Below are 26,388 nucleotides of genomic sequence, written 5' to 3'. Positions count from 1 at the left end.
TTAATAGACATCGCGCCGCATTGTGGGGGGTTGTAACCCCCCACATTTTACTGAAAACTTCACTTTTTCCCTGTTTTTAGGGAAAAAGTTCAGTTTACAGTAAAATGTAGAGGGTTACAACCCCCAAACCCCCCATAACGCTGGCGCGATATCTATTAAGTAAACTGGGGGGGTTCCCCAACAAAAACCCCCGTCGGAGCACCTAAAAACTGTAATTTAGAGCGGCGCGCGCTTTTGTCTTTCGCGCCATTGTCTATGAACCGAAGAATAGCCATACAGAGTCAGACCAATGGTCCTTGTAGCCCAGTATCCTTTTTCCAACAGTAGCCAATCCAGGTCACCACCCAGATAGTAGCACCATTTAATGCTACCAATCCCAGGGCAAGCAGTCGCTTGTCCCATTTGCTATCTTTGAACTGCTTTCTGAAAATTGCTCTCAGTAGGTTTAAAGGTAGATATATGCATTGTTGCAGAGATGACAGAATAATGCAGGTGAATTATACTTTCAAATCCATTTGTGCTATCTTCCATAAAAAAAAAGCTATCTATAAACAAAACTATTTTATTATTTTCAAATTTATAATCCGCATACACCTACTTGCAGCACTGAAATTCAAATGAGATATAATACAATGTCAGCATAATACTTATGAAGCAATAAGTATACTGTACATCAAAGCATTCAGAATAACACAGGTATGGCACTAATGCTATTCTACAAAACAGTTTATCCTTTAGTCGAGGGACCAAGTGCTGTTATTAGATGGGGACAAGATGGGTGATAGTCCGTTGGGATAAACAGATGGGAGACGAAACTCAAGGCAAGTTGATTATACAGTTAAACAAGATATAAGGAACTGATTTAGTTACAGTGTATGTAGAAGCTAGTCTTGGTGCAAAATGAATATATAGTCAATCATCCTATGTATTAGAGGCTTGGGTGAAGAGCCAGGCTTTCACCTGCTTCCTGAAGTAGAGAGGTAGTCTGAAGTTAGACGTAGTCCCTTTGGGAGTAAATTCCAGAGCATGGGGGCTTCTCCTGAGAAGGCTCGCAGACAGGTATGATATCATAAATTTCTTTTGATGAGGTATAGATAGTGATGCTACTTGAGAAGACCTCAGAGGTCGCAAAGGTGTGTAAAGAGTTAGCTTATTCTTTAAGTATTCTGGACCATTTTGTCTGAGAACCTTGAAAATCAAACAAGGAGTTTTAAATTTAGCCATGTAATTAACTGGTAACCAGTGTAGTTTTCGCAAGAAGGGTATAATGTGGTTATGTCGCTTGCAGTCTTCTATCAGTAAACTGCAGCATTCTGAATTACCATATTTTTCGCTCAATAAGAAGCGCCCTAGATTTAGAGGAGGAAAAGAAGAAAAAAAACATTTGGAACCAAATTCTCCCTGCCAGGTTCTGCACCCAAACCTACACTCCTTGCAAAGCTCTGCACCCTGTCCCCCCTCCCTGCTAGGCTCTGTACCCTGTCCCCACTCTGGTAGTCTAGTGGTAAGCCGGAACAGGGCAGACAGGCCTAGTGGCTGTCAGGCAGGCAGGTAGGGACAGGGCAGGCAGGCTTCCCCCCTCCCTTCCCTCCCCCAGGCAGGCAGGCAGGCCTACTCCTTCCCAGCCCTACCCCCTCCCGGGTAGCTCCCCCCCCCCAGGCAGGCAGGCCTCCCTCCTCCCAGGCAAGCAGGCCTATCCCCTTCCCAGGTAGCCCCCGCAGGCAGGCCTCCCCTCTCCAGACCTCGCCGTAGGCAGGCCAGACCTCGCCTTCCTTATTTTTAATTTGTCAGGCAGGCCCCTCCCCCATACTTATTTTTAATTAGGCAAGTCAGCTCCTGGCCTCCCTCCCCCTACCGTTACCTTTTTTTAATTCTAACGCCCTCCCTCGCTGGACGCGGCTGCTTGCCTGGTTCCCTGAGCACTGACCAGCTGATGCAGTTGCTTCCAAGTCATCTTCCCTTGCAGCAGAGCGGTGCACAAGGCTGTCAGCCTGGTCCCATGCCGCTTCAAGCAAGAACTCTTGAGTTAGCTGTCAGTGCTCAGAGAACCAGGCAAACAGCCACGTCCAGTGAAGGAGGGCATCAGAATTTTAAAAAGGTAATGGGAGGGGGTTGGGTATTCACTCCATAAGACACACCCTTAGTTCCACCCCCTTTCTGGGGGTGGAAAAAGTGCGTCTTATGGAGCGAAAAATACGGTAGTTGCAGCCTCTTTTTCATTACACCAGTGCATTACAGGGCATTACATTACAGGGCATTACAGTACAATACATTACAGTGCATTACAGGGCATTACATTACAGGGCATTACAGTAGCCTAGTCGTGATGTTATTGTGGTAGACTTGTTTTTTCACTATACGGTGAGAGATTTCTTAGCTGCCATAGATGATAGAGACAGTTTTTAAAGGTCTGAATTTGAGTGATGAATCTAGCAGTATCCTGTCCTGTGATTTTAGGGGGAGTTCATACTTCCCAAAAGATAGTTTGAACTCAGGTATTTGTCCCCTTGTGTTAGGAACCCAAAGGTCTGTTTGCTTGGGTTCAAACAAACTTGGGTTTGTTTGTTTTTTTGCCCATTCCTGAGTTGAGTTAGACAGACAGTTTATTCAAAGCTGTGGGTAGATCTGGTTCATTAGGTATGACTAGTTGCACATTATCGGCAAAGATATAGAATTTTGTGTCCGAAACAGGTCAGCCAGAGGCTTGAGATAGATATTAAATAAGATTGGTGACAGTGTGGACCCCTGTGGCCAAGGCAATGATGTGCTGCTGTTGAACAGATACCTGTTTCTGCTGGTCTTATAAGCATGATATTATGATACATTGTCGAAGGCTATTGAGAAATCCAGTAGCACTAGTACTGAGGCAGATTCCTTGTCACAGCTTCTGTGCAGATCATCAGGAAGAGAGTCAAGAACTGTCTCTATTCCATACCCAAGCTAAAGCCAGATTGACATAGATCTAACCAATTACTTTCAAGTAGCCAATCAATGAGTTGAGTGCAGACTGTCCGTTCTCTAGGTTTTATCAGGATAGGAATATTGGAGACTGGTCAGTAGTTTTTGGCTTGTCCTCATCAAGGGAATGCACCACACTCTTTTTAGTGTTGCCAGCTGCTCTTCCACAAGCAAGGAGTTAATAATTTTAATGGCCCCTTCATTGAGGCCTTTGCTTGCTGTACTAACTTTGCTGTACAGGACACATTTCAGGATTTTTTCAAGAGCTTCCTCTGTGACTCCGGTTGAATGAGTCCCAGATGGCTGTGCATATGGGGGGGAGGGAAGGGAGAGAGTGTTCTCTTCATTAGCTGCTGGGAGCTTTGATGGGAATGTCTATAGATCTTGATGGAGGCCTATAATTTTGTTGGCAAAATATGTGACAAAATCATTGCAAGTTAGTTGCAGCTGGGAGGGCTGGTTTTGTTGTGGGTTGTGGCTGTTTACTATTTTAAATAGTTGCTTGGTTGAATTTGGAGCTTATTTGATGTTTTCGGTGAAATATTGTTATTTTTGCCTGGCAGTACATTGCCATGTGTTTCTTACAGTTGAGACTTTTGTCATTTTCACTCCAGTTGACGTCCTTGATGTTTAAGTATCCATATTTCTGGGGAGAACCAGGGGGAACATTTGCTTATAGAGCATAGGACCTTCTTTGGAGAGATTGTTTTTCTAATGCCATTAAGTGTGTATTCCAGATATCAGTGTTTTGACATTGTCGTCATCTTTTCATCCACTTGGGAGTAGGATAAGGCCTCCAGGAAGTTATCAACAGTCAGAATTTCCTTACAAACTTTGTTTGGGCCCATTTAGAAAATGTAATTATGTAATAAGAAAGTGATCAGACCATAGTAATGGTGTTATCTTGAAGCCAACCCCAAAAAATAGGAGTCAATTAATCAAAAAACTGTTAGATTTTTCAAACCAAACAATATCAAAAAATCAAACGAAAAATCTCACTAAATGATAAAATATTTTAAATATATAATAGTGCTCAGTAAATCATACCCACCAATAAAGCAGTGATATATTTCTCACATCATCTCACCAGCCTACTAACCAACCCAAAGGTTGGGGAAAACCCCATCAGCATATTAAGAAGATAAATTTTTTTTTTTTTTTAAAGACACTTATCTTTATGTAGGTGTTAAAGTTCTTTGGATTGGTTAGGTAGGCTGGTGCAATGATGTGAGAAATATACTGCTTCTTGCTTAGTGGGTATGATTTACTGAGCACTGTTATATATTTAAAATATTATATTATTTAGTGAAATTTTTCTTTTGATTTTTTTTTTTTTTTTTTTTTTGTAATCTTGATGCCACCAGCCTTGTCTTCAAAGATTTCAACCCCTTTGCAGAACATCAAGTCTAGCATTTGGCCCTTTGGAGATTTGATCACTGAGTGATTCCCAGAGCTGCCATCATATCGAGATCAGCAGCAGTGGTATCTGGAGATTTAATGTGTAGGTTAGTTTTCCATGATCAGTAACCTAGGGTAGCTCAGGGTTACCTCAGTCACCAGATTCAGCAGTTCTTATACAGATGATGCATTGTTGCAAGGTGCTCTGTAGACCACAAGAAGCAACATTGATACCTTATCTCCCAGCTGGATTAGGAGGCATTCTGACTCAGACAGGTGTTAGATTCGGCACAGTTTGATTATCTTTCGGATCAGGACTGCTACCCCTTCACCCCCTTCCCTTGTCTTGGTTGATGCAGGATAGTGAATCCTGTGGGGCATTGTTCAGCCAGTTAATAGTCCTGTCTCCAGGAGGATCCCACTGCACCCTGACTCATGCTTTCTGTAGTCAAATGTTTGAGGAGAGGGGGCAGGAACTATTTCCACACACTTGTTCCCCAGGCAGCACTTTCCACTAGTATGCTGCCCTGTGTGAGCAGACTGACTCCTAGTGGTATGATGGGCCCCTTCATTTTGAAACAAGGCAGCCTCTGGAGCAGAAGGAAAGGGGTCTTGCACCTACCCCATATGATTTTGCCAATACCTGCATTAGGGAACTGATGTTACTCAGGAAAAGGCTAACTACACCATCAGAGGTGTAACTAACTTTTGGCCACCAGTGTGTACTAAAAGGGTTCATGTAAATAAATAACCATTTTACATTGTAATGTTATTACATTACATTACATTACTGACTTCTATTCCGCTTGCACCTTGCAGTTCTAAGCGGATTACATCAAAAAGATAACTGGACATTTCCAGGAAGAGGATTACAATTAAAGGTGTTGGTGACTAATTCAATTTTGAGGAGAGGTTACAAAGTGGGAAAATGAGGGGAGCGTCAGAAGGAGCTGGAAGTATACGAGAAGGTTGCAGAGAGGATGCTGGTTACAGTCAATGAGGAATATTACAGGTAGGGAGAGGGAGAGGGGAGGATAGCATAGGGGAAAAGAAGGGGGGGTTAGGACATCTGGATGAATTTTTTGAATGTTATGCTGCATTAATGCAGTTTGACAGGGCAAACTTGCTGGGCTCTCACTGTAATAATAAATTCATTATAAAACTCCTGCAATGTGTGCCACGTGGATCTGAATGGTGAAGGAAAATTGACAAAGGAGAAAGCAGCATGTAAAAAATGTTTCTAACTACTGCCGATGGTGGATGAGCAGTATAGAGAGACTTCGGGCCTAATTCACTAAGCTCACCGATTGTGTTTGCGATCATGTACCGACCCGATTTTTCCCCGACTCGATTCACTAACCTCGTGGCCAATCAACCTCCGATCCAATCCGTGCATGCAAATGAGGAGAAACGGCATGCACAGTAGGAAGGCAGCGATTCAAAATCAGGAACACCGACTGGACTGGCCGATCAAAAAAGAAGCGACTGCTGGGGACCAGTCGCTCACGTCCTTTCCTACTGTCCTGCTGTCTGTTGCCATGCCTTTCTACCACCCTTCTCTCATGATATATGCAGCCATCTTACTCGCGAGCCCGTGGTTCTGTTCCAGAACATGCCGCAGTGCAGCCCCACTTTAAACCCGCGAGTTAAAACCACGAGCTCGTGAGTAAAAAAGTTAAAAGTAAAAGATTACAAAAAATTACTTGCAAAAACCGATGCGAATGAAAAAAAAAAAAAAGAGAGAAGACCTATGCAACTAGCATCAGTGCTGATCTTATAATTCCCGCTGCATTATTTAACACAACAGCGGTTTCCGGCCACTATACAGCAACTGCTTGCGCCAATTCAGCACAGCCGCACTTTTGCTCTCTGCCAGGGCTTACGTTAGAAGGCTCATCCTAAAGTGCTTGTTCACTGAGGGCCAGCGCATGAGGAGACCATCTACAGGCAAAGAAGATGGTCTGCAGCAATCCGTGTGGTCGGTGTGGGGCGTCCCTCCGATCGCCCCCCATTTGCATGAGGATGTGTGGTGGATCAGTCGGCCTACCACAGATCGGATAGGATTGGTGAGCTAAGTGAATCCAGCCCTTCATTGGACAGTGGTGGATTCCCCTTCCTTCTGCCAATAACTGATTTACTAGTGTACCGTATTTTCTCGCATATAACGCGCGCGTTATACGTGGTTTTTACAAACCGCGCATACCCTTGCGCGTTATACGCGTGAGCGCGTTGTACAAAAATTTTTTTACATAGTTTCCCCCCCCCCCCGACGCCCGATTCATCACCCGGAAGAAGCGCTCGCACTCCCCCCCCCCCGAAGGACCGCTCGCACCCCCACCCGAAGGACTGCTCGCACCCCCACAGCCTCCCCCCCTCCCCCATGGAGAAGCTGTCTACCTTGTTTCCGGATGCCAGCCCAGCTGCTTCCTCTGCCGGTGGTCCTGCCCCTTCTCAGAGCCCTGTGCTGCGCTGCTTCCTCTTCAGGCGGTCCCGCCCTTTCTCTGATGTCAGAGAAAGGGTGGGACCGCCGGAAGAAAAAGCAGAGGAGAGTCGGGGCGGGCGAAAGGAGAGTCAGGCAGCATGTGCGGTATACGGGTGTGCGCGGTATATAAAAATTTATATACATAAATATGTGTTTTTTGCGCGCTATACCCGTGTGCGCGTTATCTATGTGAAAATACGGTAATCACTTTGGAGCTCTTGAATTAGCAGAAGTGCAGGGTCCCCTTCCAAAGTCCCTAGGCACTTATCATGAGAGCCCTTCATACCCTGTTGTGAATAAAGATTGTGTATGAATCCCGAGTTTCCACATGTCCTGCTTTTCGGCTTATTTAGTAGTAAACGTAACATAACTTAATTGATTTATATACCGCATATACCTCTCAGTTCAGTGCGGTTCACGAATAGCAAGAGAGCTGGACAATCCCAGGAAGTTACAGCTCATGCAAACAATTACAGAAAAACATGTCTGCTTAACTGACTTCCAGGTTTCCAAGTTTATTAATGAATTTTATACTGCCTATAAATGAAGGTTGTCTAAGCGGGTTTTACATTCAAGTACTCAAACGTTTTTCCCTGTCTGTCCCAGCAGGCTCACAATCTATCTAATGTACCTGGGCCAATGGAGGATTAAGTGACTTACCCAGAGTCACAAGTTACCTGCTTTATGATCTTTTTGCCAAACTTGCAGAATGTAATCTCATTCACTAACCTATTAACCTATACAAGCATTACGTCTCTGTTATCTTTGCTGCTGTGACTTAAGTTTTGTAAACCACTATATGTGCATGGGTGAATTATATCTATGATTCCCATTTTTCTCTTGATTGCCACTTGTGCTTTATCATTTGTTTTAGTAATTGCACTTTCAGCAGTGGCAGTACATAAATAAAAATGGGAATAAATAAACTAACTTTTACATCTCAAGATCATAAACCTGCCATAGCTTGCAATTCCACTGATACTATCTCTTAATTGTGTCTATTCCTCAAATGTTGTAAAGGAATTCTAACCCTGCTATTTCTACGAAAACAAGTGGAATTAAAGGGAAGCCTGAGATAAGGACTGAGTGGCAAAGATGCGAGAAGAAAGCTATAAACTAGGTTCTGTGTCCAGGAATTAAATCATGAAGGCATCAAACATGCACGTTTTCTAAAACTAACAGAGAAAACACTCCTCACAAAAGAACGAGCAGGAAAAACACCATATTTATTCTAGAGCAAAATATTTTGTGTTCTGCCACTAGGAAAAATGTGGCCTAAGAAGGAACAATGTGCACTTGGACTAGAATCTGTCAGTTGTTCTTGTTGAACTTTTTATAAGCTATAATTTTATTTTACTGTTACTTTGTAAATTAGTCACTATCTTTTTCTCTTGACCTTAACCCTCAGGACCCTTAACTCTGTACATTTAGGCATTAAGATTAAGCACCATTTGCCCACAAAAACTGTTAAAAACTAGCACTTATGTAAAATTCATGCATGGAAGTGCTGGTTGAGCGCTAAGCAGAATTCTGCATGCTTAGTGTCCAACCCATATAGCACACAGCTGCAGGGGGTAGAGTATAGAAGTGCCCTATACTTAGGTGCATAACTTATAGAATACTAAAATGCAACATTTAAATGCTAACATTTACAACTGGCTGCCTGCCGCTGACTCGGAAGTCTCTCCGTAGCAGAGGGGAGACTGCTGGATTAGTGGGAGGCAGCACTTGAGAGTCACTGCCGATACCATGACCCAAAGAAGCAAGCCTTGGCATACAGGGAAGGAGAGGAAGGATGTCTAATAGCACAGTGGGAGGGAAGAGGTAAGAGGAAGAAAATCTGGTGGCACGGGGGGAGGGGAAGGTGAGAAGAAGGAAAGATGGGGAAGTAGATGGAGACATGCATGGTGAGGGGAGAAGATGAAATTGCAATTAATGGAGGAGTGGAAGAGAAGATGGCCCATGAAGGGGGTAGGGAGATTTGACATGGGGCACAAGGAAGGGAGAGAGAGAGAGAGGTGTTGGACATGGGGGTAGATGAGACAGAGAGAGAGACACACAGGAGGTAGAAGGAGAGAAGGAGACAGATGTTGGATCCAGGAGCAGAATGAAGTGATGGAGAGATGCACAGAATTCTGCCAGGAGTAAACAAAGAGTTAAAGGGGTTAGAGGGAGAAATGTTGGATATGGTGGTGGAGAGGGGACAGATTGAAAGAGGATGCAAGGAGGAGGAATGTTGGACAGAGTGATGGAGGGAGAGATGTGGCATGGTGCTGGAGAAGGGTGATAGAAGGAGAAATGGGGCTGTGGGCAGTGATGAAAAATGCTGCACATGATCTGGGGAATGAGAGAGGGAGAAATGTTGGACTCATGGAGGGACAGAGATGTTGGAGAAGGGAATGAGGTCCAGAGGAGAGGAAGCGTGCAGGAGGCAGAAAGAAATATTGGATCACAGTCAGAAGGAAGTGCAATCAGAGACTCATGAAACCACCAGACAACAAACGTAGGGAAAATTATTTTATTTTCAGTTTAGTGATCAAAATGTGTCAGTTTTGAGAATTTATATCTTCTCTCTATATTTTGCACTATATTTGTCTATTTTTCTATATTTGTTACTGAGGTGACATTGCATATTTTAAAGTCATCTGCCTTGACTTCTTTGGAAAAAAATGAATATAAATGATAATTAATATTTTTTGTGTGTGTACAGTGTGCTTTATGTTTTTTTTAATTTTGTGGTTACTATTATGTATTAATAAGATTATATTGGGTGTATATGAAATGGATGGAAGAAATTGCATTACAATTAGTACTATAATTATGGGGTGGAGCTTGGGTGAGTCTGGGGTGGAGCTTAGGCGGGGGTACTCAGTTAGTATTTGTTAGGCTTAGGGGGGTACTTGGCCTCAAGAAGTTGAGAAACACTGCTATAACACAATGTGGGTACCCAGAAGCTATTATAGAATTTTAGCTTAACACCCTAAATTTTGACACCAAAATTTGGGTAAAGTTTAAAAAATTGCCTCTCAAATATATTACTTTGGCAGGAGATAGAAATTGTCATGCCAGCAAAGTTATTGGTCTGATTTGACTGAATGAGCCTTTCAGTCCTAATCTATTTTCATATTGTTTCTCTCTTCTGAAAACGTTTTTTAATTTGGGGAAAGTACAGGTTGGCCAACTTGGGTATTTTGGTTTTTGAGGGAACAAGAGGTGCATTTCCTGACTGCCTCTGGAAATGTATTTTTCCTTCAATTTTCAGAAATAAGAGCTGACTAAAAAAATTAAAATTAAAGGGATGCATTTTTATTGGACTAAATATTTCATGATTAGATTTTAAGAGTTGACACACTCCTCCTTATTACCAAAACTGAAATGAGCGAAAGATGTATCTGCCACTGGAATACATTTTATTATTCACTTGTATTTTCTGGCAGGCTTGAGGTGTCGGTGATAAGAAGGTGACATGTGGGATCTCTTCATGGAGGTTGTTAGGGGGTGGGCCATTAGTGTTGGCAGACTAGATGGGCCGTGGCTCTTTTCTGCCGTCATTTTCTATGTTTCTATGACAGGTAGATTTGAAATGACTTAGGGCTAGATTCACTAAAGATAGCGACTCAATCGCTGTTGATCGATTCTCTGGCCAATTTTCCAACAGCAATTGATTCACTATCAAGTATGCATGCAAATGATTTGCACAGAGGTGCAAATCATTTGCATGCAAACTCACCGATTCAGTCGTTCAGTGAGCGATTGGCACAATGCAGAACCCTAACAGTAGAGACAGGGGAAGTAGCCTCCTGTCATTGCTGTCATGGCTTCTGATTTTTTTTTTTAATGGAACAGATGTTCTGCTTGCCATCTGTCCCATTAAACCCCCCCCCCTCGCGCTAGTACTCCCGAGCCACTGTTCCTCCCTCCCCCCGAACCCCCAAAAGATGGCAGGAGGGATGCCTACTCCTTCTTGCCCAGAAAGACCACCCCCCCTCCCAAAGAAAAAGGCAGGAGGGGATGCCCACTCCCTCTCTTCCCACCCCTGAAAAAACTGCAGGAGGGTTGCTCTTGCTTATTTTTTTATATCTACTAAAACGTATGCTGTTAATGTTTTCATGTGAAGTATATCAAAACTATGTGCTTTTTAATTTAATTTATTTATATAATTGTGCTTTAGATACTTGCTTCTGCAGCTTATTTGCTAATTTTATTTTCATTCATTTTTGGTTTTCCGATTCCTCTAGCAGCAGCAACTGAGGAACCTGAGGTTATTCCTGACCCAGCCAAGCAGGCAGATCGAGTAGTGAAAATAGCAGGAATAAGTGCTGGAATTCTGGTATTCATCCTCCTCCTGCTAGTTGTCATTTTAATTGTCAAAAAGAGGTAAGAGCCCTCGACTTTCCTACTCCAGCCTTGGTCCTCAGGTGTGACACAAAAACAGTGCAACCTTTGCAGAATGCAGGCAGACACAGGAAACAACTCAGCGCACTGGAAGGGATATCTGTTATTAACCAAAGCGTACAATAATTAATCCAAGTCAGATTCCTTAAGTCTACTGTTTACAATTTAGGTATATGAAAGCATGATTAGATGGTGGAACTTGATGACCACAGGTATCAACCCCCCCCCCTTTCTAGATGAGAAGAATATGAAAAAGCCCCTCCAGATCGGTACAATACTTTATGTACCTTAACTATTAAAAATTGTAAAAAAAAAAGCAAAAATAATAAGCAGATAGTTCAGTGGAATTAATTGACAAATTGGCATGATATCATACATTATAATATACACTTTCTGAACTAAGGCTTGATTGTATTTTTACAAAGTTGAATGAGGATGAGGCATCCTAAGTGCAAGTTGTGATCAGATGGTCTTTTGTGTATTTGGCCACCTTTATCTTTCCCTTTGAAGCTGAGCAGGAATTTACTCTTGTTGGCACTTTACTGTAGAATCTCAAACATAATCAATAGCCCCATCTTCTGGAACTACTAAAAAGTTGCAACAATCGAAGAAGCTAGATTCATCCTAAAAGATTGTGTTGGTGCCTGATGAAACGGAACAGTATGTTCAACAAAATGGCTTAAACAATTTTCCAAACTTAGGGTTTTAATTATCAACGTGAGTTACTATTAAGTTGTTACTTTACCGTTAACTTGTGTTGTTTTGGAAATTGTATGCAGTAAGATCTAGATACTAATGACTGGGTTTAACAGTAAAATATCATGTCTTCAGTAGCCAACGTTGACAATTTTTCCCTTAGTTCTATACATTATTAAGAGTGAAAGTGTTATCAAATTTAAATGTTCATTTCCAGAATGCATACAACAGCTTATTTTTAAATAATAATAATAACAGTTTATATACCGCAGGACCGTGAAGTTCTATGCGGTTTACAATGATTATAAGGTATTACAGATCGAGTGGAATAACAAAGTTCAGAGTTGGTGAATAACAGTTCTAAAGATCATTTGTTGAGGACTAAGATTGTATAGATCAGTTACCTAAGTACTTCAGGCCTTCGTCTTCAGAGATGTATGCATATGTGATTTGTTTCTCATTTCTGCAATTATTATTTTTTTTTAATTGATAGGGTACTGTTCTTGATAGTGGTGTAGTTAGGATTGAATGGGCCTTTGCCTTTGCCCAAGGTAGCAGGTCCAGGGGAGAGGAATCAGCTTCACATCTCTAGTCAGAGAGGAGGGGAAGGTGATGGAGGATATGTGTGGTAGCGGAGAGGTGTATGAAGCAAGGTATGAGAGGAGGTGGGGAAAAAGAGTAGAGGCTCATGTATGTTGGGAACATCCCAGCAGTGCAGTTGGGGGAAGGGGGGGTTAGAACTGGTTTGGGGTGAATGTGTGGAGCAGTGGCACAGAGGAGGGATATTAAAGGTACAGTGGTACCCTGGATTATGAGCATAATCTGTTCCAGGAGCATGCTCGTAATCCAAAATGTTCGTTTATCAAAGCGAGTTTCCCCATAGGAAATAATGGAAACTTGCTTTGATACGTTCCCACCCCCCGAGGCCAGCGGCGCTACTCTATCCCCCCCCCCATGAGAACCGGCATTTCTCCCCCCGAAGGCCCCCCTGCGATCCAGCACCCTCCCCCCCTGCGATCCGGCACCCTCCTGCCCCCCGTGTTCCGCCCCCCCCCCCCGCCGCGATTGGGCACCCCCCCTGCCGCTTCTTACTGTCACCTGGCCCTGGGCACCGGCACTGGCATGTCCTGTACGTTGGTGCCGGTGGCTGAAGATCGGCCTCCTCTTCTTGCTGGGCCTTGAGCATCTGCGCATGCTCAAGGCCTGTGAGTTCACGTTCTCTCCGAGATCTCCGAGAATCTCGGAGAGAGCGTGAACTCGCAGGCCTTGAGCATGCGCAGATGCTCAAGGCCCAGCAAGAAGAGGAGGCCGATCTTAAGGCACCGGCACCAATGCACAGGAAGTGCCGGTGCCCAGGCCCAGATGGCAGTAAGAAGCGGCGGGGGGGTGCCGGATCGCAGGAGGAGGATGCCGGATCGCGGGGGGCACCGCTCGCAAATCGAGGCATGCTTGGTTTCCAAGGCACCAATTTTGCGAATGTTTTGCTCGTCTTGCAAAACACTCGCAAACTGGTGCACTCGTAAACCTCTGGACCTCATTCCCTTCTCCAACATCTCTGTCCCTTCATGAGTCCAACATTTCTCCCTCTCTCATTCCCCAGATCATGTGCAGCATTTTTCATCACTGCCCACAGCCCCATTTCTCCTTCTATCACCCTTCTCCAGCACCATGCCACATCTCTCCCTCCATCACTCTGTCCAACATTCCTCCCCCTTGCATCCCCTTTCAATCTGTCCCCTCTCCACCACCATATCCTACACTGTATAGGATATAGGTTGAGTGCCAAGAATGCTGGGATAACTCTACCCCACTTTACATTTAATTTCTCCTCTTCTCCAATCATCTCCCTCCCCATGGACAGATAAACTCTTATTTCAGTCTGGGGTGCTGGAAAGAGGTGAGCGAGGCACATGCTGCAGTCATACTCATGATCGTGTTTTTCAGTGCTCCTTTGTAATCATCGATATGAGCTTCAAGATCACATAGCTTTTATTGCGAAGCTTGGCCATGCTGTTGCAGATGTACTGTACTGAAGGGAGGGAAAATTAAACTATGATATTAGGATCAGTGTCGCAATACTGCTGGAGATAGACTAGACCCTCAAGTGTAGTTCAGCCTGGGCTCTTTCCTGGCCTCACTACACCACTAGAACTGCATTTTAGGTCTAGATATATTTTATACATGGTGTTTGTAGAACCAAATGACCATTGCCTAGATGTACTGCATGTTTTTAATGGTTTCCATTAGAATCTTTTAATTATTGCCTCTTTACAATTATCCCTCTGGAGATATATAACTTGGAGGAGGAGCGTCTGCATTAGAAGCATTAGGTATGCTTATAACATTTTGTGTAAGTTAGCTTCATATATGCTTCTTTTTTATTTTTATTTTTTATAGCCCAACGGTGTTCTATTTCTCTGTTTCCTTTTTTTGTGGACGGAAGTCAATGCATATTCATAAAACAATCATAACATTTTAATAAACCAAGAAAATGTTATGACTGTCCATTTTTCTCTTTTTTTTGTTAATGTAAGGCGATATTGTGATGTAAAAGAGGTTTCTACAGAAACAATTTGCTTAAGAAAGTGGTCTCATTTCATCACTCAAGCTGCTTTGCTGATTTGCTCCAATGCTTAATTATACATATCTCTTTGGTAAAAATTAATTAAAATACCTGAGGCTATGTGGAATTACTTTTCAGAAGTTGTTTTTCTTTAGTTTTTTCATACATCATCTATTCTACAGTACTTGTAATAATAATCATAGTCTCTTGTTGAACTGTATTTTAGTTCATAATGATTTACCGTATTTTCACTCGTATAACGCGCATACGTGTATAACACACATACGCGTATAGCGCGCGGGTCCAAAGCATTTCAGTAAAAAAAATTTTATATAGCACGCACACGCTATACCGCGCATGCTGCTATAACCTCCTCCCATTCCCGCTTACTCTTCTGGCCTGCGAACCGGCATCCTCCCCCCCGCTCGCGTCACCCCCCCCTCCCCCGCGATCCTACATCCCCCCAGTACCACAAAACATCTCTTACCCGATTGGGCACCGGCACCAGCACCAATGCACAGGACGTGCCAGTCTCTCGGAGAGAGCGAGACCAGAAGGCTTTGAGCATGCGCAAATGCTCAAAGCCCAGTCCAGCCGGCACAGGGAAGAAGGAGGATCTCCCTTGCACCGCCCAGCCCAGCCCAGACCAACGAGGGAGGATCTTCGGGCACTGGCACGTCCTGTGCATTGGTGCTGGTGCCGGTGCCCAATCGGGTAAGAGATGTTGAGATGTAGGATCGCGGGGGAGGGGGGGTGATGCGAGCGGGGGGGGGGGGAGGATGCCGGTTCGCAGGGGGGATGCCGGATCGGAATGAAAAAAAATATTTGTACAATGTGCTCACACGTATAACGCGCATGGTTATGCACGGTTTGTAAAAATCGTGTATAACGCACGCGTTATATGCATGAAAATACAGTAAATTTGCCGATATCCATCAGAGTAAATTAAACAATTGCTGTTCTTTGAACTGCCCTTTAACCTGAAGTTAATTGCAGGTCAGGAACAATATGGTTTGGGCTGTTAAAGGAGACATATTAAATGCTCTGTCCTTGTGTATTTATGAAAATTTAATGTATGGTTATTGTTCAACAGGATAGCGTAATAGGCACTCTTCTGAATATGTAATTAGCCTTTCAGTATTTCCCCCCACTTGTTTCAAAGCACAGTTTGGTAAATCCCTGTTTGTTCTGGGTCTCTTAATGACAAGCATATGAAATTGTTTTTCTTTGCCCTTTTGGTGTATCGGGTGAACCCCTTCAGTTATACCGATCCCAACTCTGTTCAAGAGGCATTTCAACTTAGCTGATGCAGCAAGCATCCTAGGTTGAGATGCTGACAGGCTTGGGGCACTAACATATAGCCCTTTTAAATATAAAAGTTATTTTCTTCATGATTTGGGGGCTCAATGTTCACAAATATATTTGTTGTTTCCCCAGTGGCATTCCAAGTAGGCAGCCAGGTGTAATACTCATGGAAAGCAAGCTTCTAACTCTGAATGTGTATTCTGCCTCTGAGGAAAATAGAATTTATATTGTACTGCTGAGACCTCAAGGAACTTTTCAACCTAATCAATATTTTTATCAGCTAGGTTGAAGTGCCTCTTTAAGGGATGTAAATACCTTCGGCATACTCACCTAGGGCCTGATTTACAAAGGGCATTTCCCATAGGTACAAAGTGAGAGGGCATCCTTTATAAATCGGCTTCATACTGTGTTGAAGACATAGTGGAGTGCATTTGGTGGGTGTAAAAATTTCATAAAAATTTGAATCGTGTTTAGTATATCCAGTGAACCCATAATGTAGTATCCCTTTTTCACTACTGATTGCTGTTTATAACCTATTTACCATGTTTAGTTAAATCCCTCATGGCATTGAAGTTTAATCACTTTGGGGTATTTTCCAAAATTCTGTGGCTGCAGACTACTGGTCAGGTATACTATGTGGGTTGGGGGAAAAGGGTGACGTTTAGATGAGCACCAATTCTTAAAGCATCACAAGTGGGGAAAGAGTCGGCCTGTTTTGCCTCCTATCTACTGAGGCCCAGATTCTCTAAAAGTGCGTCCCGATTTTAGACAGCTGTAGGCGTCCTACAGCTGTCTAATCAGCCAATCGGGATGCACGTTTTTAAAAAAAACAAAATGCTCCCCAGGCAGGCCGCCTATATTGAAGGCGAGGCCCTGATTCTGTATAGGACGCCCGGGAGAGGCGTCCTATTCAGAATCGGCCTAAACTAAACCCCGATTCTGTAACCGGCGTCCATGTTACAGACGCGGGTTAGAGAATCGGGTTAGATTAGACACGGCCCGCTACACTTATCGCGGCAAGGGATCTCTCTGCCGCTATAAGTATAGCGGGCCGCGGCCTGTCCGATCGGATGCCCCCCCCCCCGACACTACCGACCGACCGACCGACCGCCCCCCCGACACTACCGACCGCCCCCCCCCCCCCCCCGACACTACTGATGCTGGCAGGAGAGTGTCCAATCCCTCCTGCCCGAAGATGGCACATCCCCCCCCTCCTGCCCGAAGACTGAACACCACCCCCCGGCGCTAACAACCCCCAAACTAACCTGTTCTTCGGGCCAGACGGTTCTTTCCCGTCTAGCCGGTAAGCCCGCCTCGTCGAAATGAGGCGGGCTCGCCCCTTCCCGGCCCATCCTGCCGAAGCCTAAGGCCTGATTGGCCCAGGCTCTAGAAGCCTGGACCAATCAGGCCTTAGGCATAGCGGGTCCGCCCATCCCCACTTGGCCAATCAGACCTTAGACTTAGTGGGGATGGGCGGACCCGCTATGCCTAAGGCCTGATTGGTCCAGGCTTCTAGAGCCTGGGCCAATCAGGCCTTAGGCTTCGGCGGGATGGGCCGGGAAGGGGCGGGCCCGCCTCATTTCGACGAGGCGGGCTTACCGGCTAGACGGGAAAGAACCGTCTGGCCCGAAGAACAGGTTAGTTTGGGGGTTGTTAGCGCCGGGGGGTGGTGTGCAGTCTTTGGGCAGGAGGGGGGGGGTGCGCTGTCTTCGGGCAGGAGGGATTGGGCACTCTCCTGCCAGCATCGGTAGTGTCGGGGTGGGAGGGAGATCGGTAATGTCGGGGGGGGGGCATCCGATCGGACAGGCCGCGGCCCGCTATACTTATAGCGGCAGAGAGATCCCTTGCCGCGATAAGTATAGCAGCTGCGTCTACTTACAATGTAGACCAGCATTTTGCTGGCCTACATTTTTAAGGTTTATTCCTCTACTAGGGAGACGCGTAGGGCCACCTAGGTTCGCCTAAGGCCCTTAGGCGAGCTTAGGCGTCTTGCGGGTCTCCCTAGGCTCCCGGAGGTGCCTTCAGGCCTGCCTGGGGAGCATTTTTTTTTTTTTAAAACGTGCATCCCGATTGGCTGATTAGACAGCTGTAAGACGCCTACAGCTGCCTAAAATCGGGACGCACTTTTTGAGAATCTGGGCCTGAGTGTATAAGAGGGGTAGGGGGATATCGTACATCTGGTAGGCAAAATTCTGGTAGGCTTGAGTTCTGAAAATTAGTGAAACTGACAGAGAAAAGGGATGCTGCATCTTTAAAATGTGATGTCCTTTTATTTATTTCTGTCCCCGTGGTTCCTAAGTGCATCCTTTTGTTTCCATTCAGTAAATATCCAAGTACTTGGCATATATACATTCTCGAGTTTACAATTGGAAGATTTAAAAATGTGAAAGATTCTTAAATAGGTGTTTGTGTGCATCTATGTGTATTTGCATATATGTGCATCTGGCATACAAAAAGTGTGTGAATAATCATGTGTGCATAAAAAAAAGTGTTTGTTTATGCACACAAACACACACACGTGCCTGTATAATAATACATTTGGCACATGTGCAAATAAAGCTCTGTGACAGTATTTTCCCACACCTTTGTTTTCTCTAACCTGATTCTAAATTTATAGTAACCGTGTTCAATTTGAAATCAGAGACCGCCAAGTATACTTAACATACAAGTCTCATAAACTCCATTCGTCATAACATTTGGGTTCTAATGGTTTGATAATTCTGTGTGCTGAGCTGCATGCCGCAAATACACAATGCATTCAAATTTTATTTAGTTCTACGGCAATAATTAAAATAGCATGTGACTTCCATAAGCAAATTATTTTTCAATCATTTTTATTGGGCAAGGATGTTTTCTTTAATTGCATGGCGATGTATATTTAATCAGTGCATGAAGAAACTGAATTGCTAACCGAAAATACATTCGTATATGTGTTAATAAATGCACATTTATTTCTGCTTAATTGAGTGTGATTGGTCCACGCTTTTCATTCATCATTGCTTCTCTTTTTTCACTGTCTGTGATTTGCTTGCCAGGAGGAGCTACTATTCTTATTCCTACTACCTGTAAGTAGCAAACGGGCACCTTATTACTTAATACGTTTTAAAGATGCGGTATCCCTTTAGAAAAATTATCAGAAGTTCCTTAAACATTTTCCCTCTAAAAATTTGGTGATTTTTCTCCATTGCCTTGAATTAAGGGTCACAAAAGTTTATCACGGCTTTTCCACTATGAACATCTAATGTCTAATATAAATGGCTTTTAATTTTTTTTAAAGGGATATTGTATTTGTATATGCATATTAAGCTGCTTATATGCTTGTTTTTCACTTTGTCATATTTTCCGGAATTAACTTTTGAAGGATTGGGCTAAATTAGGAAAAATGGTTCCATAACCCTGACCCAGTTTTACACTTTATTGCAGTCTAGAACAGTTGCAGTGCATAGTAACGTTTCATTCTTTCCAGCCCAAAGGAAGCTGGAAAGAAATATACTAAAAGGGTTGAGAAATACATATCTTTCTTGGGGCAAAATAACTCTGAAAATTTAACCAAAGTGAATACAATTTGGAATATGGAAAAAATAATATAAAGAAACATTAAGATTATGGGCCAAAGTAGACCAGAAGTTCCTGATAAATATAGCACCCCCCCAAAAAAAAAAAAAATGACCTAATTCATTTTTATGGAAGAAATATTGTAGATCCAACTTCTGTAGCATAGAAGTGTAGATAAAGTGAAACATAACAGGGAATTCTTCTTTCACAGTGCCGCTTCCTATTCTTGACTGTCCCAATCCCTCAAAATGTCTCCACCCACCAAATCAACTGCCCTTCAGTAGGACCTCTTCACCAAAAACACTGTCCTCTGCAGTTGGCCCAACAATCTGCTAATTGCCCCTCCTCCAAAAATTACACCCTTTCAACAGCCACACTCCAAAAACCATGCTCTGCAACTGCCTTGCAAACTGGTCATCTGCCTCATCCCAAAATTACTCATTGCAACTGATCCACCACACTTCAGTCTGTTTACAACACTAAAAACTATTCCTGCAAACTATGCCTATTCACAAAAGCTGCCCCTGCAACTGTATCAGTGCACACATGTATAGAGATACTGGAAAGAATTCCATAAGCTGTACTCTATATGCTTTCCCCACTTATTATCTCTACAGTGTCTAATATGGAAAGTCTATTTACAGTATAGTTGAGTCTGTTTAATTCAAATGGTAAATAACTGTAATTCCATTTCTATCTGGACTTTAAAATATTTACTGCATTAGATGTTTTGGTATATATTGGTGAGCTCTTTGATATCAACATAAGAATGTTCCAGAGTGCTTATAAAAGCAGTCTTTCATTCAGCCATTAAGACTTAACTGAAATCAGCATCTGGGGGTCTTGTAAAGTTTTGCATAAATAATATTGATCATAAGGGGAAGAGCACTAGGATTATAGCCACATAGAAAATTAGTTCTTGGAAACTCAAGATTATATCAGAGTAGGGCACACTTGTTGATTCTGCTCTGAAATCTGTTATTTGCCTCTGCTAATATCCATGCCAAAAAGTAAAGGAAAATTTGAGGGACTCTTTTCCTTAAATTTAACTTTTATTCAGGCCTGGTTGCATCTTCTGGTTTGTGACTTTGGGAGATGCCTGACATGAAGAGTGGCATATTTTCATCCAGTCTTGCCCAGATCTTCCAGCTATACAGGGTGCTGACAACGTTGGACAAAGTAGCAACATAAAGCCAGTGTGATGTTCAGAGGGCCTCCCTTTTGTCTTCCATGATAGCTCTGCTTTGTTGATGACTTCAACACATCTGGAAGAGTCAACAGGCATACTGGGTGGAAGTGCAGCCTCCCTGGAGAGAGCTGAGATCAACAAGTTGACTGTACTAGTGAAAGTGGTTTCAGTAGTGGAAGGGACATTGTCTTGGAAGAGTAACCTGAAACTGTTGTTAAGACATGCTGTTATTCCATTGGGTTCCATATGATTGGTTTTGGACTCTCTCTTCATCATGTCTGTGCCAAGTTATGAGCTGGTAATCCAGAAACCTGTCAGCCATTAGTTGTCATAAAATGGTAGCATGGTTGCTCCTGGCACTATTGAGTTGGTGAGAGCATATCATACTGCAGGGAGAGCTAGGATGAACACACTGAAAGACATCATTTTGTGCTTTCAAAGTTTCAAGCTTTAAAAAACAGGTTCTCTGTAAAGCTAGAGGGTGTTCTAACTCATATGGGACTCAACAACATTAAAATCTGCCAAGATATAGCAGCATCTACTCTGAAACTTAGAGGTGAGCTGAGGTTTCTTACATCGAAGCTGAGAGAAGAAGGATTCCGATACTGATGGCAATTTCCTTTTCTACTATTGTTTACTAAAGCTGGTAAAATATATCCTTTGTGCACCAGGAGGAGGCTTGCAGTGTTTACCTGCCAAATGAAGCACCAGAGCGGTTCTCAGAGTAACTGCAACACCAGATCTTAGTAATGCATAACCATTGGCAGAGGGTGGCTGCAATGTCAAGTCTTGGTTGTTAATATGTTCACTGATCTGATTATTAGTGAAGAAAGGTAAGAACATAAGCCTCGCCATTTTGGGACAGACCAAAGATCCATCAAGTGTAGTATCCTGTTTCCCAATAGTAGCTAATCCAGATCACAAGTAACTAGCAACATACCTAAAGAGTAAAACAAGTTTTATGCTGCTTATCATAGGAAAATGTTATGGATTCTGATTTTCCCAAGTACATCTTGAGACTGTTTTTAATTCATATAGCTATTCATGCTGGTTTCTGTTCTTAACAGCTAGCCAGCAGCTGCTTCTGGCTACCCTATCAGATGGTTAAAACCTCTTATGATAGCATTGGGGGTCTTTGTAAATTCTGTCTATTAATAGTATAAGGCAGTGGTTCCCAAACCTGGTCCTGGAAGTAACCCAGCCAGTCAGGTTTTCAGTATATTTGCAATGAATATTTATTAGAGATTTGTGTGCACTGCCTTCACTGCATGTAAATCTCTCTCATGAATATTCATTCTGGATATCCTGAAAACCTAAGCACAAAAAAGAACAAAATCTCCATAAAAACAATAAAAGAAACCCAAAAAGTGGAGTCTCAATGGTAATTCAAACATGGTGGTCAAGAGTTCTATAAGCCTGTAACCAATAAATGGCTTGGAAACAGTCTATACTAGGTGACAAAACGTTATTGAATATAAATCAATGCTGTATTGATGTGACTCACTTGATATTTCCAAGCTATTTGGTTACAGACTTTTAGCACTCTTGACCACCAGGTTTGAATTACCATTGAGACTCCACTTTTGGGGTTTCTCTTATCCTGAAAACCTGACTGGCTGGGGTATCTCCTGAACCAGTTTTAGGAACCATAGGTGTAAAGTATATGTTCACCTCATGTTTTTGAATGCAAAGTGAAGTTTGGAAGGGGGGGGTCTCTTCTGGTTTTAGTTTCCAAGTTTATTTACATTTTGATAGACCAGCCATCAGCAAGTATCTGGTCAGTTTACACTACTAAAATAGCAGTATAAAATAAATGATTAAAATAAAATGGGGCGGTACTTGAACAGGATGAAGATAACATGGAATGGGGGGTTGATACAGAAGGTGCCAAGGGAAGGGGAAGTACAAAAATACATTAAAGTTAAAAATAAAATTAAGAGGGTGGGGAGGAGGAACAAACGGGGAGGGACAGTCACTTCTTAAAAGCGGTTCTTAATAAGCGTTGAAGGATGGCTAGAGAAAGATCTAACTTGTATTTTGGTAGGCAACTTGGAATAGAAAAGATTTGAGTTTGATTTTAAATTTGTCAAGGGAGTTTTCAAGACCAAGGTGTGATGGCATGGTGTTCCAGAGGGAAGGGGCAGTAGCGGAGAAGCTGATATTTCGAGTATTTCTTTGATAGAAGGAATGGTTAGAAGGTTCTGATCAGCAGATCTCATCCCCTATGAGAAGAGTCATAGGGGATGAGATGTTTATCTAAAAAGGATTAGGAATGGGTCAGCTTGATTTTCTAATTCTGCTTCTGCTTTCATTTTTCAGAAGTAAGATATGTCTATATGGGTTAATGATAGATATGGAGGGTTTGTGAGTGGGGCAGTAGGATGGGAGGGGAGATGGGTGGTTTGCAACCTCTTAGTAGGATGAAGGATGGGAAGGTAAAGGAAGAAACAGTTTGGCAGGGCAGGGTATTGGTGGGCTTAATTGAAACTGTTTGAACTATTGGATATCTGTTATCTTGGCAGATAAGATTTCAGATTTTTGAACATTGTCCTCTGAAATCTCCAAAGACTAGATCTCCCACCGAAAGATTGTCTTTTACTAAATTTATTAGGCAGTTAGATAAGGGCCTCCCTATAAAATTGGAAGTTGGCTCTGCCGTCAATGCTAAATATTTAGAGACTTTAGACTATGATGAGCCTCCCAAAGAGTTTCTTAAATTACCATTGCATGGTATCCTTAAAGAGACTCTACACAAAAATTGGGAAATGCCCTTGACTATTACAGTGGCTCCCAGAAAACTGGATCCTATTTATAGAATCATTTCTTCTCCAGGGTTTGATAAACTACAGCATCAATCCTTGGTTGTGGAATCAACTTTGAAAAAGTCATTTGCTTCCAAAGTCTATGCTTCAATGCCTCCAGGGCGTGAAGGCCAAACTATGGACAAGTTTGGACGATACCACTATCAAAATTCCCTGTTGGTGAACAGAGTCCTTAACTACAATTTCTACATATTCTGTTACATGAAACAGCTTGTTCAGAAATTACCGCCTTTTGACAAATATATTCCTGCTCAACACTTTAAGGAATTTCACATCTTTTACGCTCTTTCCCAAACAAGAAAGTATTTGGTGAGATCTGCTTATGATGCTTTCAAGTTATCATCTAGAGCTTCGGCGATGTCAGTGGCCATGAAATGCCTAGCATTGTTGAGAGTCTCGGATATGGACATCAACCTTTAGGATAGATTGGTTAATATTCCCTATTTGGGCAAAGAGCTTTTTGGGGATTCCATTGAGGTGGCCACACAAGAACTCATGAACCATAAAAAGAATTGCAGTGCTTTGGTTAAAACTAGTGCTGCCCGATTCACCGATTCATTTCAGGTGAATCGATTCGAATCAATTTGTTTTTGTGAAAAATCAGCCTCTCCAATTCGGGGCCCAACCCTCCTCCCTGTGCCTTCAGGTCTCCTAAAGCAGGAGCGGCAGCGCTGCCTCTTGCTGGCCGTCCACTGCTGCTTCCGCTCCTACTTTAGAGGGCGAGGGAGGATGGTCAGTCGTCCTCAATGCAAGACCCATACATCTGGCCATTGCTCTATTCCACCCTCCTTGCAGGATCCAGTACTTACTTACCCTGCTAGCTCCTCAACAGCACTGCACGTGTTTACTGTCGGGGCTGCGGGCAGTGTTAGAAACATGCTGCCTTCGCGAGCCCCAGAAGCTTTTCCTCTGCTCTTCGCCTGTGTTTTAAGTAAGCGCTTTCATTTTCTTCATTAAGGCTGTGCTCATTACTAGGGCTTATGCTTATTTTATGTTCTTTTTTGGAAGCTAGTAGTATTTCTAAAGTTCATCACATTCTAGCTTGCCACAAGATGCTTTTAGTTTTCTTTCCGTTCTGTCTCCCCTATCGTTTTGCTTATGAAGGGCCGGTGTAATGTAACTTGCTACCCCATGGGAGGGAAACTGTCCACCGGCCCTTCATAAGCAAAACGATAGGGGAGACAGAACGGAGAGAAAACTAAAAGCATCTTCTTACGGGCTATTGTTTTTAGCATTTTTGCTTCATCTTATCTCTGGGGATTTATATCAGATTCTCTCCCATCGAGTAGCGTGTTAAATTTTGTAATATTCTCTTATTATTTAATTTGTAGTCACCTGGCTGGTTCTCTCCCATTGGGTAGTGTATTTTTAGTTTTTATATTTTTGACTCGTTTACTCTGGGGATTTTAGATAATTCCTTGCTAATATTTCTTTCATGGTATTTTCATGTTTTGCCCTTTTCTTCTTCCCTTTCATTAGCAGCACTGGCATGCAGAGATGGCATGGGAGAATAGAGTTCTGGACATGTGTGAGCAGGCCCGAATGAGTGGGACAGGCTGGAGGCGAGAGATTGACCTGTGGGGAGCTAGTCAGAGAAACTGCTGGAGTTTGGTTGGGAAATGTTAAAAAGAGAAGGGGGGGAGGAAGAAATAATGGGTCTACAAACAGATGAGAAGGGAGAGAGATGGTAGACAATGGGATTTAGGGAGGAAAGGAGCAGAAAGGGAGAGAAGTTGAACACAACTTGGGAAGAGAAAAGGAGAGCTGGTGGACCCTGGGATGGTGGGGAAGGAGGGGGAGATGCTGGATGAAATGGTAGTTGAGAAAAGGGGGGATGGTGGGGTCTATTGCTGCAGTTGTGAGAATGGAAATGAAAAAAGGAAAGATGCCAGACCTCCGGGGGAGGAAAGGGAAATGGAAGGAGAGGACAGAAATGGAAGATGGATGGTTAGCACAGAGAAAGAAGGAAACAACAAATGGGCAGGAGACTCTGACAAGCGAGTTATCAGAAGACAAATCAGAGCCTGGGACCAAAATGATTTCAATAATGACCAGACAACAAAAGGTAGAAAAAATAATTTTAATTTCTGTTTTGTGATTACAATATGTCAGATTTGACTTGTGTATCCTGCCAGAGCTGGTGTTAGACAGAAAGCATGAACTAGGACCTAAGAGAGGAAAAATCTTTTTTGTTTGTTTATTTTGTTTACACCACAGCGCCAGTGTGGGTAGGAGAGGGCAAAGGGGATGAAGAGGCTATAAAAGGGATGTTTAGGAAAAAAAACCACAAAAAAAACACCACCACCCAGTTGGGCAGGAAAATCGAATCGAAAAATCGATTCAATAGGCTGAATCGAATTGAAGGTTTTTTTTTCCTGAATCGGGCAGCACTAGTTATAACCAAGACTAAGCCTCCTTCAGCTTCTCAGTCACCTAAACCTTCTTCATATCAGAGGCTTTTTTCTGCCAAACCTGATACCTCTCGTCCGCCTCAACAGAAGAAGCAGAAGCAATAGCAGCCTCCAAAGTCTCAATCCACAGCTCCTCAAAAGCCTGTTTAGTCTTTTTGACGGACTCGGAGAGAGCATAGTCGCTGTTCATCTTTCTCAGCCAATTGGGGGCAGCTCCAATCATACCATCCACGTTGGGTGCTGATAACAACAGACCTCTGAGTTCTCAAAGTCATTCAAGAGGGTTATTCTCTTCAATTCGACACTACACCTCCAAATCATTCTCCAAGAGAGGTTTTTTTAAACCCTCAGCAGACATCCCTTCTTCTTTGGGAGGTAGAATCTCTACTTCTGAATGCCATAGAGACTGTTCCTCCTCCTCAAAAAAATCAGAGGTTTTACTCAAGGTATTTTCTTATCCTAAAAAAGACAAGAGGTCTACACCAAATTTTAGACCTCAGGGCCTGAACAAATTCGTAATAAAGGAAAAGTTTTGCATGTTGATTTTAGCAATGCTATATCCCTTCTTAGATCAAAACTCTAGATCTAAAAGAAGCTTTTACCCACATTCCAAT

The 26,388-nt window shown here is 43.0% G+C and overlaps 1 protein-coding gene across 4 annotated transcripts in view; it reads left to right on the top strand.

Moving 5' to 3' along the window:
- Positions 1-26,388, top strand: part of PTPRK (protein tyrosine phosphatase receptor type K) — a 1,016,831-nt gene that overhangs the window by 819,612 nt on the left and 170,831 nt on the right. Inside the window, exons 14-15 of one of the 4 annotated variants that reach the window (XM_033939068.1) lie at positions 11,080-11,215; positions 18,833-18,862. In XM_033939068.1, the coding sequence (XP_033794959.1) occupies positions 11,080-11,215; positions 18,833-18,862 (166 nt within the window). Of the gene's footprint in view, positions 1-11,076; positions 11,216-18,832; positions 18,863-26,388 lie in introns of all 4 variants that reach the window. The other 3 variants (XM_033939067.1, XM_033939071.1, XM_033939070.1) reach the window with 3 other exon arrangements.

Source organism: Geotrypetes seraphini, chromosome 3, assembly GCF_902459505.1.
Source record: "Geotrypetes seraphini chromosome 3, aGeoSer1.1, whole genome shotgun sequence".
Taxonomy (NCBI): domain Eukaryota; kingdom Metazoa; phylum Chordata; class Amphibia; order Gymnophiona; family Dermophiidae; genus Geotrypetes; species Geotrypetes seraphini.
This window is presented reverse-complemented; position numbering and strand designations above follow the sequence as displayed.